This window comes from Fulmarus glacialis, unplaced genomic scaffold, assembly GCF_000690835.1.
Source record: "Fulmarus glacialis isolate BGI_N327 unplaced genomic scaffold, ASM69083v1 scaffold31704, whole genome shotgun sequence".
Taxonomy (NCBI): domain Eukaryota; kingdom Metazoa; phylum Chordata; class Aves; order Procellariiformes; family Procellariidae; genus Fulmarus; species Fulmarus glacialis.
The window spans coordinates 64305-79290 of NW_009210447.1; the positions used below are offsets into that span (position 1 = coordinate 64305).

The 14986-nt window shown below is 35.8% G+C and overlaps 1 protein-coding gene across 1 annotated transcript in view; it reads right to left on the bottom strand.

The window, feature by feature from the left end:
- The window catches only part of LOC104076344 (poly(A) polymerase alpha), a gene marked incomplete at its 5' end in the record, with an annotated part of 33242 nt that overhangs the window by 1221 nt on the left and 17035 nt on the right, over positions 1 to 14986 (bottom strand). Inside the window, 8 exons of the mRNA XM_009577171.1 lie at positions 1896 to 1970; positions 3618 to 3695; positions 4078 to 4298; positions 5879 to 5979; positions 7324 to 7466; positions 9714 to 9835; positions 12677 to 12786; positions 14451 to 14570. Coding sequence (XP_009575466.1) covers positions 1896 to 1970; positions 3618 to 3695; positions 4078 to 4298; positions 5879 to 5979; positions 7324 to 7466; positions 9714 to 9835; positions 12677 to 12786; positions 14451 to 14570 — 970 coding nt within the window. The remainder of the gene's footprint in view (positions 1 to 1895; positions 1971 to 3617; positions 3696 to 4077; positions 4299 to 5878; positions 5980 to 7323; positions 7467 to 9713; positions 9836 to 12676; positions 12787 to 14450; positions 14571 to 14986) is intronic.

The following is a 14986-nucleotide window of genomic DNA, read 5'->3' on the forward strand; positions in this document are numbered from 1 at the left end:
TAATAACCCGTATTATAATACAATATAATATCTACATAATAACGGTGCTTGATCAGTGACATCTACTATCTAAAACTTCATGTTTAGTATTTTAAAATTCCTTTGAACAATTCAGTGTTAAGCCTCAGCCCCTTACAGATGAATGATGAAAAACTGTCCCCAATGCAAATATATGTCTTCACACATTTGTATTTCAGACGGTTTAAAAGCCCTTTACAGCCAAATTTCCAACTTTTTATAATGGTTTAGATTTACTTGGAAAACATATGATGAACTCTAAAACAGTGCTATATGACTGCATTAAGCATTTCACCTTGGAAATAACCTGAACACTTTTTTCTCACTTAGAAGACTTAAATCCCATTCAGCAACACACACAAAAGGACACTCTCAAGATTCAGTGTGATTCATTAACTTCTCACATGCTTAACAAGCCTCTATGGTTTTTTTGGTTTGGTGGTTTGGTTTTTTTGTTTGTTTGTTTTGTTTTTGTTTTGTTTTGTTTGTTTTTTTAATGTTGAAGTATTTCTCTTCCACTTCAGCAGATTATTTGACATCACAATAACCCAGTTATTATGCATTACTTCCCATGATTTATCAGAAAATGTATTCTTATGTTATAAACATTCAAAATTAATATAAGGTACTTTTGATACATGGGAAAAACTGCACTAAAATGACTGCTCTTAATTGTTGTTTTACTAAAAAGGAATCAACCAAGTTAACACTGACTGATACGGTAGCAAAGCACAATGCAGTAAGGACTCAGGGCAAAATAGCTTTGACCTCCCGCCTCCCCCCTGCCCCCAGTAGCCCACTGGTTGGTGCTGACCTGCAATTTAACGTGTTTCTATTTTCTGCAACATGAGCAGTGTTTTAAACAAAGCCAAAGAGAACACTGAAAAATGACAGAAGAGGCCCACCATTCTTTTGCACCTTCCAGATTACTTTTGCTGAAGTAACAGCTACTCAATTTGTAAGAGCTACAAAGCTTTATGTAATCATCCCTCAACAGTAGGTGAAATAAACTTGGTGGACTAAATGATCCAAAAATTTCCCTGAAGCAGTGTAGAGTGCACATGTAACATCTAGAGTTTTTGCCAAACAATTTTGGTACCTTTATTCAGTAACTGCTTATATAGTTCAAAAAGTCCGATAACAAATACCATTAATACTATTGCAATATATCTCCATTTTCAACCAATACGTTTACTATACATCATTTAATGAGTAAAGTGTGCATAAAATGCTTTGTGACAGTGAAACTTTAATCAGTAGAGCACTAAGAGAAGCTTAAAAATGCTAGTAAAGACAAAGATGTATTCTCTAAAAGTTGTTACAATATTAGGAACAAAAGTTAAAGTGAATGCCACAGAATTCTTAACTTAATGTCTATTTTTCAAATGCTCCTTACACTTACAATACCTGCAGTGAAGCAACACAGCTGGCTAATGAATTATAAGATTACAACTTCTCTCTCTCTCATACCAAATATCAGAATCTGAAGTTACATTTCAGACATTCTCGACCTCTACCAGGATACCTTTGAGCAGCAGCTACTTAAAGCATTTGTTTCCTTGTTAGAAAGGATTATTCTGTGATGTGCAAAGCACAAAGGAATAAACTGAGCCCCTTACTTTGAAGGCACAATTCAGAAGAGCGAATCCAGCTTCGGTCAGTTTGTATGGCAAGCCATACATGTTTAGCTACAATGCACATTCAATAAGATCAATGACCATCTAAAACACAAAAATTGACAGTAACAACAAGCAGCTTTCCATACAATGGATTTATATTAAAAATTATACGTTTATTTTTGACATCTGGACTAATGTAAATTTCAATGTTTTCATTAGCGTGCACACACACAGAGGTGTTGTTTTTAAAAACAGTACCTGAGGAGCTTGCAGAGAAGTTGTCTGAAGAGTTTCTGTTGGAGAATTAACATTCACTTCTGTCTCAAGTTGCTCCTAAAAAACCAAAAGCATCAACACAGTTACACCGCTTCCAATTATAAAAGCTATTTATACAGAACTCCATTAACCAGAATGCCTTACGTTGTGCACATACAGCAAAAGAAAAAAGGCAAGTATCGGTACTTGCTGCAATGATACCCATCCTTTTATAATACAGAAATCACCACACTAGAGAATGTTTTGCTGATTAGGAATTTGACATCAACACAAGCTACATCACTTCTCAGTTGTCACTCATTTAACCACTTAATGCCTTTTATACGGAATCCTATAGGAAAACATTACATGTCATTCAACTCATTAAAGACAAAAAGTGTAGTATCAAGGAAGACCATGTGAAAAGCTACTGAATTTGTTGCAAATTCAACTGCTTTTCCACTCCTATCACCATTCTGCCAGAAAAGTTTTCCTGCTACTTTAATGGGTTGAATCAGATTTCTGGATGAACAGATGAATGTCAGAGCCAGTTTTTCAGGTAAAACAGTGGGACTGCATGGCTAAAGCTGGACAGTGGCACATTCTCATTTTAATGAAAACAGCCTGTTAGTTAAAATTGTACCATTTAGTAAACCATATCCTAACAAAAAGGCATGCATTTCAATAGAGAAAAACCTATGTTTATGTTAACTAAAGAAGTTCATTCCTCCATTTCCTTCCATGCATATTAAGGACAGAAGATTCAGAGGAGACTGACAATAAAAGCTAACAGGATTACCTAGGTCTTTTATAACGATCTGTATCCAGAGGATCTATTTTCAATGTTAGGATTAAATGCTTACATGCATTTCTGCCTTCACCTGTCCTGAGTTCAAAGAGATTTCAAGGTGACTACATAACAAGATGCAATTCTTCACTTAAGGGTGTGGAAAGTATAAACCAAAGCACTTAAACATTTTAATAGATATTTTAATTTCTCCGCGTATTTTCCACAGTATTCCAAAGACAACAGAACATGCCCTATAAAAACTGTATACGCCCAAATGGAGAGCTGCTATCATAAGCCTAAAGACAGACCGTCACCCTTTCTGTTCACCAATAAGCAGAAAAATTGTCTGCTAAATTACAAGATACTGGAGCTCTTGAATCTCTGGAAGTCCCCACAAGGTATGCTGTAACTTCATACAATAATTTCACTATCAGAAAAGATTTGTTTACCGTAATTTGAAATTTTTTTATGTAAAAAGTGAACAAGGTAGCACCTGGCTTTGGGACTGTCAGCCCAACAAGCAAAAATCCCAATGGAATACATAGGACAACTGTTCTTTAACTAAGTAACATACATCGAGTTCGGGATGCAGGAAAAGCAAGGCATATAGACACATCCCTGATCTGATTTAACAAATTTAAATATAAACATCATCACTATTTTTTTTTGCTATGCATAATACTGTGTCAATGACCAGCAAAGAAATCACTGTCCTATGTGACCATGGATTCAGTCTCAGCTTAGCCTGGCAGCAGGTAATGTACTCCAATTCATTAATATTGACATATACCTTGAAAAATAACATATCATTTCGATATCTTCACTGGATAATCTATACAAACACTCTTAGTCATTCCTAGAGGGAAACACAGTAATTTTCACAAGGAAGAGTCCCAATTAATATGCACAATATTGTATGGTCTAGGCATAGATACCTTAGTTTCCATTTTTTCATGCTCATTCAAATCTATACAGCTAGTATCTTCACTTATTTCGTCCAACAAACCCAGAAACTATTAAAAATCATAAAAACATATTTAAAAAAAGATCAACAAGAAAGTAAGGTCGTAAAGTGTTTTTGAAGACAGAATTAGTTGTAAGACTTAACACGTTATACTCTTAATAAAAAAACTGCTTTTAAGACAAGAATTTAGAATCTAAGCATTTGTGCTAATGCAGTACATGTGTCACGTGATGAATATCAGCATAATAAAAAAACCACTAATACCTAAGCAAGCTGAACACATAAAGCAGCAATGCAATCAGAGTAGGAAATATACACCCCATTTAAACAAAATATTTGAAACCTGGAATATGAGAATCAGCACTCTGCAGCTGAAATGAATATTCAAAGTTTTGGACATTGCTATGGTATGATCTCAAAATGTCAAATACCTCTTCAATTTTCATTTTCTTGGGAGACTCTTCTTTATGGGGAGAAGATGTCCTTTTCACTGCTGAGACAGGGCTAGGCATTTTTGTTGCAACATTTCCTGAAGTTCTTGGTGATGGATTTAATAGATATGCTGAGGGAACAATTCTAGAGATGGTAGGCTTTGGTGGTGGAGAAATGGCTGGTTGTGTGGCAGTTTGAGGAATGCTTTCATTTGAAGTACCTATGGACAAATAATTTTAAAAGCTTCAACAAGATGAGTTGACACAACCATTTCAATTCAATCACTGGTATTTTTGGTCCCTGTTCAAAACCACTGGTATCAAGTAGGCATCAAGGAAGTGGTACAGTTAGTGGTATAAGCATCATGTTTGGAGCAGCAGGTGTGCATATGCAGCACAGTTTAGTTTCAAGCTCATTCTGAGAGAGAATTCCTGTACCAGATACAGGGTAGCCATGTCAGTGACACTCTGCTTGGTCTAATTAACCCTGCTTAACAGCAGGGTATACTAGCCCAGACAGAGCTCAGTGCTAACACAGCTATATTATTCTTGATACCCAAAGAAATTTTACTGTTTCTGTACTTGGCCATATATATGCACTGCCAAAGACTGCCTTAAATCAAACCCAAGAGCAATCTGATCTCCCTTTGTCACTCAAACATGAAGTTTATTGTTTCTCAGGCTCAGAGTACACAATGACAGATATGAAGTCATCACAGAGCATCAGATAAAGACCTGACATTCCATACATCCTTCTGAAAAATGCTCCATATGACAAGGCTCTACCGCACCAATTGCTTACCTCAAACCAGTAAGCGCACATAGAGAGATGCTCCAGGATGAGAAAAATTACACTGAGGAAATTTTTCATTAATAACTCTCAGGTGGCTGCTTTTGATTAATCAAAATACAAGAATGAACAACTTCTGATATGCTTCCAAATCCAAAAAACAGTCATGCCATTTAAGCTCCATTTAGTGCTCATGGACAAACTTACTCATATTGATATACCTGTGACTTACGATAAAAATCAGAGAACAGTTAAGATTCCACTGTCTCACATGTCAGAGTTAAGTAAGAAAGATCTCATCTTGAAAGGCTAACCAATTGGTCCCCTTTTCCATCTATTTCTGACTTGCTCCTTGTATACAGCTGAAGTTCCATCAAAAAAAGAGGAGTAGCTGACTCTGCTAAGTGAACATTTTCACTAGATGTCTTTGTTCTTTCACAAAAAGTCAATTTTTTTTTAAAGTATTAAGTGAAGTGTATTTTTTCTTGTAGAAAATATGGAGGATCAAGTCAGCACACACAGTGGGTCGTATTTGAAAAGACATCAGTAAGGAGCATGTGTTCTGCTTACATCTGAGTTTTTTTCATTCCTAGAATCAATTTCATGAAGCATGAGGAGCAGAAACATGGGAGCACAGATTACAGACAGTACAGAACCACCTCTTGGGTTTAACTACAAAATGGATTAAAAATAAATACAAAAATTGGTCTTCCAGCTTTAGTTAGTTTTTCATTTGACCAACTGAACTACAGACCCGCATCAGGTCATCGGAAAACTATTGCTATTGTTAGTGGCAAATATAAATCCTTAAGAATAGAAGAATAAACAAACACTGCGGCACAAAATATGCCGCCATGATTTCCTGAGTTCTAAAGAAATTAGTTAAATCTGTGTATCAAGGAGAACATGTTACAGCATGTGTTAAGTAAAGACCTCAAACTAGAAAAAACCCTGCTTTATAAAGGTTACAAAAAAATCAATAGAAACAATATACTATGCCATTTTCCTTACCCCCTGAGCTTTCACTGGAATTTATTTGTGGCACAGTGACTTCAGAAGCCTGTATGTTGGTCACAGATGCTGCTGTTACAGCTGGCGCAGGACTGCTTCTGCTAAAAAGAGAAAAATGACAAAATGCTGAACATTAGTAAAACTATGGTGCTATATGATCCACCTTTCATGACATCATATGCATGGCCAGTAACCACAGCTGATAGGATTTTACCTACATTACAGAGCAGAACTTATAATACTATGTCACAGTAGGAAGACAGAAATGAGCATTGCCCATCTACTATCAAACTTGAGCAATGGAAGCTATTTCAAATATTTAATCTGAATCACTTCAGAGACAGTTTTTTAGACCAGTAAGCAGTTGCATTGAAAAAAGGCAAAAATTAAGGCAATGTCTGCCAAATAAGGTGCAGGGGAAAACATAGCAACTATTTTCCTGAAGGATGGAACAAAACCAGTGTAGAAGGACTAGAACAGAAAGTTTGTTTTCAATCTACACACTATTACGACTACAATTTCAGTCTGGACTTGCCAAGCAAAGGCCTGGGATTTCACAGGACAAAAAATTGATTTTGCATTTTCAAAAAATAGGGAAGCAGTATGTGTCCAAAATCAACACAGGGCAATTTCTACTTCAAGTGGGACATCCTAGATATCATAGACTTGTCTTAATAGCATGGCCAGTGGTATCAACTATTGAAAATCATTTAGCAAGGAAGACTAACTAAAAGAGCACTTGTCAAAAGGAGTAAGTTTAGTGAGCTTAAGTATTTTATCCTACACAACATCCTATAATATGTATCTAATACTGCACAAATGTAGCAGATTGATCTTAACTTCTCTGTGTATCAAATAGACAAACATGAGACTCTTGAAAGAAGAGAGAATAGAATCCCATTTACTTGGGCAAATTGAAGTTTAGATAGGAAAAGACTTAATACAGAAAGTTAGGATTAAGATAAACATTAATATGTACACTTTGAAAATACAATGGAAAATTATGTTCCTACGCTTAATTTGCATAGATATCATCAGTAATAGCAGTAGCACTACTCATTTCCCAGACAGAATGCCTAAACTTCTGGCTCACATTTTGATCCAAAACTCACATAACTCTTCCTCACTCTCATACCTCAATTTCCTGCTCACTACTGCTCACAGCCTCCTACTGCAGTGCCCCCAAGTTTCTGTATCACCTTGTTCTTCTAAGCATCTTTACCCAACTTCATAATTCCTCATCTGAAGTCCAATGCCATGCTCCCTAACCCCTAAATTTAGCCCTGCTCTAGTGCTCAAACTGGAAATAAGAATGTTTGCAAGCTCCAATTAGGAACATTCACACCTTGGTAACTGTAGTATCTCACACATGCAATATTTGCTATGCTTTTAACACAAGTAACTCGGGAACAGAGAGCAGCAACAAGACTGAAAGTCTTCATTACCCCTGAGAACTTCCAGAACTGTTCAATGGACTCGTCTTCATAGCACTAGTAGGTGAAGGCACAGACGTGCTGTTATCACTGTCCATAGACAAGTCTAGGCTGCTGTCATTCAGAGCTGTCAACCTGATCCCTTCTGTCGAATGCTGCAATCCACAAGACAGAAGAAAATTATACTTGTCTTATTAAGGGCTTGAAAATCAACGAAGATTCAAATGATGTAATATTTCAGTTATGCAAAATGTTAGCTGTTATATTTGTGGGGGGAAAAAAAAAAACCCAACAACAAAAAAACCGAGAGGTGATTTAACAGTGATGAGCTTCCACCATGAACTAAGCATGTACGCGTGCCTTAAATGCAGTTAAATTTAAGTCCTTTTTTAGAATAAAAAAAAACCCTGAAAGTAGGAGCATTTAAAAATGCAAACATAGCGGACAATTTTCAAATCCTTTTACATGTAAATAATCCAATATCCTGTCACTACAAACATTTAGATTTTCACATTCACAATTCAGGTACAGATTTGTCTGAACCAATGACGTTCAAAAACATAAGATAAATTGTTATTATATTTAGTGATTATATTTTCAACCTTATTTCAAGTTTCTCTGTTTTTGTAGATACTGCTTTCATTAACTTCAAAGTAATACTGATGTACACCAAACCCACAATTAATACAAAGAATTTAGAGACTGATTTGAGTCAGTGGAGAACAAAAACCCTCCTCTGACATAGAACTACTTAAAGAGATGCATTACTTAATATTTACATTGTCCTCTGAAACTTATTTCAAACAGATTTACATTTGCTTTCAATACAAGACTTCCTGTTCTTTAAAAAAGCAGTTAATATAAAACAGCTATAGCAATAAAGCATGTTATTCAGATATACCTAAAACAGAGTATATAACAGTGGTTTAGCTATTCACAAAAACAAGCAAACCTGTATTGCTCTCAGATTAAGCTAACACAAAGAACCAGGGATTCTGAAATACAGACTAAATAGTTAAATTCAATGTTCCACCCCGTTCTTCCTGCCTCCAGTGAAAGTAAATCACATCCAACATAACAGCTTAATTAAACATTTTGCTACCATTCTCATGTATGGCCACACAGGTAAACTATTGAGGGAGAAAGTAACCCTGGATAGGCAACGGGCAACTTTCTGATGTCAAAACTGTCATTTAAATCTTTTACTCTTAATTAAAAGAGCATACAATACCAAAAGCTGCCAAGTTGTAGGTTGAGGAATACTTTCCTTCAAATTATCCTCAAAGTATTCAATCTCAGTTACAGCAAGAGACTACCGTCTTAAATACAAAAAGGCAGCAACAAGTTCAATGTTCTACTCTGCTTCTATTTGATGACTTGCAATTTTACATTTAGACGACTTACAGGAAAATCTAAGTAATAACAACTTAAGAGGAAAAAGCTGGAGACAGCAAGAATTGCTTGACTGATTGTTCTATAAGGAGGAGGGAAGTGATCGTGCCCCTGTACTCGGCCCTGGTGAGGCCGCACCTCGAACACTGTGTTCAGTTTTGGGCCCCTCACTACAAGAAGGACACTGAGGTGCTGGAGCGTGTCCAGAGAAGGGCAACGAAGCTGGTGAAGGGTCTGGAGCACAAGTCTGATGAGGAGCGGCTGAGGGAACTGGGGCTGTTTAGCCTGGAGAAGAGGAGGCTGAGGGGAGACCTCATCGCGCTCTACAACTACCTGAAAGGAGGTTGTAGCGAGGTGGGGGTCGGTCTCTTCTCCCAAGTAACTAGCGATAGGACAAGAGGAAATGGCCTCAAGTTGCACCAAGGGAGGTTTAGACTGGACATTAGGAAAAACTTCTTTACTGAAAGAGTGGTCAGGCCTTGGAACAGGCTGCCCAGGGAAGTGGTGGAGTCACCATCCCTGGAAGTATTTAAAAGACATGTAGATGAGGCGCTTAGGGACATGGTTTAGTGGGCATGGTGGTGTTGGGTTGACGGTTGGACTTGATGATCTTAGAGGTCTTTTCCAACCTTAATGATTCTATGATTCTATGATTCTACTGGTATTATTACAGATGCTTCCTTTAGGTGACCTGCATGTTAAAATAGCAAGAGAGCTTTAATACCTTATTATTAGACTGTTTCAAATCTGTTTAGTTTAGGAAGGCCAACAAAATACGATATTTCAGCCAGACCTGAAGATACTATCCACGCTGTTGATGTTCTGGGAAATCTAGTATTATATTTAGTGCCTCTAGTAATACTGCTACAGTCAAATGACATCACATTGCTTATACAGGTAAAATTAAGCTTTCAAAATATGATTTTAGTTCTTTGATTAGTAAATCTAAAAAGCTGAGGAATCACTTCTCAATGGCATTTTTATTCCTCTCAAATATTAGTCAAGTTTACCTTTTTCTTTTTCTGAAGCACGTGATTAGGTAGCAGTTGGTGAAGTTGCTTACGTTTCACATGCCTTGCAGCAATCTTCATATCCATCTCAAACATCTTGCTGTTTATTGCTTGCCTATAAACTACACAATTAGAGTAACATTAACACATATTGAAGCATTTTGCAAAGTCCACTTACTTGCCCAGGCAGAAACAATTTGCATTTCAGAACATTTATTACCCTCAAGAACAAGGATAGCATTTCCTTGTGCTGGAGGAAGAAAATGAATTGCCTACTATACCAGCACTAATACTACAAACACTAAAATGTTACATTGGAAACAGGTGACCTGTTTTCCAAGAAAAATATCCTGCAAGCACGCAGTTCTCTAAACTATATTGTTAACAAGTTTTAACAGTAACAGGTCTGAAGTGAATTCTTCATTTCATCTCAAAGGGACTAAAGATAGAAATAAGATTTCCTCATGAGAATTACATTATTTACATAAAACTATTTTCTTCACAGTTGATTCAGCTTTTATTTATGCAGCTCCTGCACCAAATGAGTTCTAATTCAGGATTTGAATGCTTGTGTGCCAGCTAATATATTACAAATCATTTTGGCAACTCAGATACCACTACGTTTTTATACAAAAGTGATTAATGTTTGGTTTTTTTCTGCTGTGTTTTCGGGTTTTTTTGATTGTTTGCTTTGTGGTTTTTGTTTTGTTTTGTTTTTATTGTTGTTTTGGGGGGGTTTTTTTGAAGTTTGTTTTTTTAATTATGTTTACTATAATGAGCTGTTTCCCTTCATCTCAGAACATTTACTTCTGGTGAGTCAACATGGTTAGTGCTAGTAAAGGAACTACACTGCAACCCAACATCTCGGGTTCAAGTAAAGCCAGGTAAAAATGAAAAATTTGTTGTTCTTTCACGCCAACTTTCTATACAATGTTGAACAAAGCTGTGGCAGACGTAAGAATAAAAAAATTGTTTTGTAGATCTTAAATACAAAAAACTTAAGAGGTATCTCCCTTATTCGCTGTTCTACAAACGTTAAGGAATCTCATTGAATAGGCTGTGAACGTGTAATTAAAAAAGCTGTTTAGAGACAGACACACAAAGAGCTCAATGAATACTGCATATTAAAGAGCCTACTACACTTATTCTTGGTATTGAAGAAGCTCATAAAGCCTCTGTGTAAAGATTACGCAAGTTACAGTTAAGGTAGGGGCACGCTCAGGAAAGCCAGACATGGTTAAAGCATTCCATATTCCTGACATTTTTTTCTTACTAAAGTTTCAATGCAAGGAAAACCTAGCCCACTCTTCATGGCTCTCTTCCTCCCCCTGCTCCCACTAAAAAGCAAGCTACTCCCTAATTTCATTCTTGAAAATGCTTCAGCAGTTTTGATAAAATCTTAGGATCTATTTCAAAAGACAGGGCAAACAGAAGTTTTTGGGATGGATTAGAAACAATGAAGAGAGACCCATATTAATTTGAGATGACAAAGAAACCCACAATACACAAACAGAAATTGTTTGCTAGCTGGTTACCTTTGGAAATGTATTTACAAACCGAACAGAAAATTATGTATCACAGTCTACAATGATTTTGATGAAATGCTACTTCATTTAAAATTGCATACATTTAGACAAATTTCAAATTTGAATGTAGTGCAAGTAAATCAGATTCAAAAATCATAAGTGCACGTTTTAGTATTTTCATACCAAAAATCTCACAAGTACACTATTGAAATATTTGTTTATAACAATAAAAGACCTGAGAAACTGTCATTCATAGATTCCTTCACTCCTTCAAAGCAGCAACCAAGCTATTATGCCTTTTCTAAATTCTCAAGAATTAGGATGATGTGTCTATAGTTTCACCTTCACCACTTAAAAGGAATATTCCACCTCTCAAGAAAATAAAAATCCCTTTAACTGAAAACGGCAGAGATAGATGCATATATATATACATTTTTAGACAGATATAAAAATATATATATATACACACACACATACAGACCCCCCACTGCACCTATATATGACAATAAAGAACTTCAAACCTTGGCATGATTTACTTAAAGATATATATATGTATATTTATATTCTATTCACTCATAAACCCACAGCGGGATGGGGGTGGGGAGTGGAGGTGTACAATCTCCTCGCTTCCAGTCTTACTGAGCCTCAGAAATCCAGAGACCAGGGTTGCATTAGGTAGCACTTGAGCCTATTCCTTTAACTCTGTAAACATGTAATACTTGAGCCCTAACTGTCATTTGTTTAAAAAAAAGATATTGCAAATTTATTAGATAAGCCTGTCAAAGGTACTGTTCCTTTCTTAGTCTTAGACTCTGGAGAGTCACACTCTTACTCACTATTACCAATTCTTTACTTTCAAATTTCTTATGCGTGTTCTAAATTATTTTCGTGAATCAAAAAGTAAACATCAGAAAAAGTCAAAAAGGTTTCTTGCACCGAGTGTTGGAAATAAAAGTAAAAGTTACTGAACCAACTAGCTAGTATGAAACGCCATGGAATAAAAGGCATTTTGTTCTAGAGTCTACTAGATACTCAGCTTTAATCCAGTGATAAATTCAATTTCACCAAGTCATAAAAATATTTAAACTATACACATATTGTCAAAATGAGGTTACACTAGGTAGTTTGCATATAACCAATTTGTCTGTTTAATAAAGATCACAATACAATGTACCGTTTTTAGTGAGATCTGAAAGATGTATGCATCGTTTTAATCAGTTTTAATGAAAACAAACTGAAAACAATTAGTCTGAAGTGTCTAGAAGCACTAAAACTCATTAAAACTGTATTTCATTAAATAACACCCTAACTCCTTAGCTGAATCCTTCTACTCTATGTCTAGATATAATTCTACTATTGAAACAGACTACATTACGAACAAGGAAAATAATTTCAACAAGTTTATTAACGCCACAACATCTAGAAAGCAAAACTCACCTGTGTCTGTAAAAGACTGAATGTCGTAGGTAAGATCAACACTTAAATTTTCAGAGTTTTCGGTTTTCTTAAACACCAACCCAATCACCCACATTGTACGGTATTCTTCCCTGGAAAATTTTACAGAAAACAGTCATATAATACTGACAGAAGAACTGAATAATCCAGTAAGTTATCTGCTGCAATAGACAACAGTTGTACATTTTAGCTCCCCTAGCTAGCCATAGAAGGGCAAAACCCAAAGCTGACGACATTCCCTTTTCATTCGCAATACAAAAAAAAAGTCATGAAACACTGACACATCTGTCTCCAGCAAACTTAATGAACTAAGATCATCAGTAGATTACGTCATTCAAGTGTGCTTTTGTATAGATTCTCTCATTTTTAGGAGTTAAAACTAGCTGTCGCAACTGTAAAGGAAATAAGATTTGAAAGGAGATCACAGATTTTCAGCACCTGACCCTGAAAGTAGTTAGAATCTATTCCCTTACTAAACAACTTCCATTTTGCCACCTAAACTTGTCTTCAACTCTAGAATTTCTTAGCTGTAACCCACCACAAAGTGCAGTTTTCAGGTAAGAAAAGCCTCCCTTTAACAACTCACCTTCACATAATATACATGGAAGATGAACCATTATATTCTATTACAGAATATAGTGTAATACTTCTATAGCAGCTCAAGACATTAATGTTTTAATTCAAATGTCTTTTCCCTGTAAGACAATTTCAGAAGCACACGGTTTTCCAATCAATGAACAAATTTAGGCAGGTAGGTGAAAGAACATACACTGTTTACATTGGGAAAATGACCTTTCCTAAAAGCATTGCCTGCATCAAGTCCTCTGAAGTAAGTTGTAGCTGTATTTACCCACTAAAATGGTGCTGAAGAGCTACTGCCCGCTTTTGTCCAATTTCACTCGGAACACGCATGTAATTTATGTATGTAACTTTAAAAAAAAAAAGTACCACCATACTGTCACTCGCAGCAGTTGATATCTGGAAAAGGCTGTGTGGAAGGTAAACAAGGCTTTTCACATATTCCCAGTGAAGACAAAAATTTCTTCCCCATTCTCACACTTCACACAAAAATATGATTCCTTTACAAGTTAATTACAACACTGTCTAGAAATAAAATAAAGTCTTAAAAAGAGTTTTTAGCCCACACACCCGCAGTCATTGTTTTGAGTGGGGGAGGAGGGGGTAGCAGAGGGGGGAAGAAGTTGAAAAATATATAATACTAAACAATTTGAAGTGCTTGGTATTCTCTCCACTGTTTCCACATCCCAAGGAATTCTAACATCAGCGATTACCAAGTTTAAACGATATGCATCTCAACTGCTAAATTTAGTAACATCAAATGTACTTAGTTACTCAAGATTTTTGTTCTACTGTGCCTGATGTTCTACCTGGTTCTCAGTGCTGCCTCATAATTAAAACTGTCTTACCAACTGATGCTAGATGCTCAAGCAGCAGCAGCTAAGTAGCAGTAGCTAACATGGATTATTGGCAAGAAATTGTGCAATTAATACAGTTATTAGCAAAAACATTCTTTCCTTACAAGTTATTTTCTGGTTTAGAAACATTCTTATACAGAATAAAGAATATCTACTTTTACAAATAGTACTTGAGAAGAGCTTAAAACTGTTTGCTTTTAGATGCTGTCATTAAAAATTAATCTATTTAAGATTCTATAAAAATGCTAGTTTATTAATTAATTAATTGGTATTTTAGCTAAGTTAGTTCCTCACCATTACATGAAAAAAGTTTTGCTTACTTGTCAGGATTCTCCTTGGGTGCTGGGAATGACTGTGGATTCACATGAGCCAGTGTAATGAATTCATTCTTCTCCAGGTTTCCAACTAGAATTCGGATTTTTGATTCCACCAAGCCCACCCTGCATAAACGTCATTTATTAGCAAGTTCTCATTAATATGAAATAATAGAAGTATCTAACATCACTTATCAGGATAAAGTCCTCAACATTCTCCTTACACTAATACTTGAAACTACAAATGAACTAGTGCACTATACATGACAGATTAATTCAGATCAATAAACCAAGTGAATGTGTTACAAAAACTAATGCAAGGGAAGCTTAAGAATGCCCTGAAGCTCTCATTATGGCCTCATTTTACAAATGGAATTAAACAGCAAGACATTACACATCATGTAAAAGGCAGTCAGCAAGAAACTCCTACATATTTCTGCAATATTCTTTTGGCTTCAGATGATGAATTTTGAAGTTTAAGAACTCGCAATACCTGACAATCTTAAAACTTCTCTAATAAAAGAGAGCAGAAACAAGGGAAA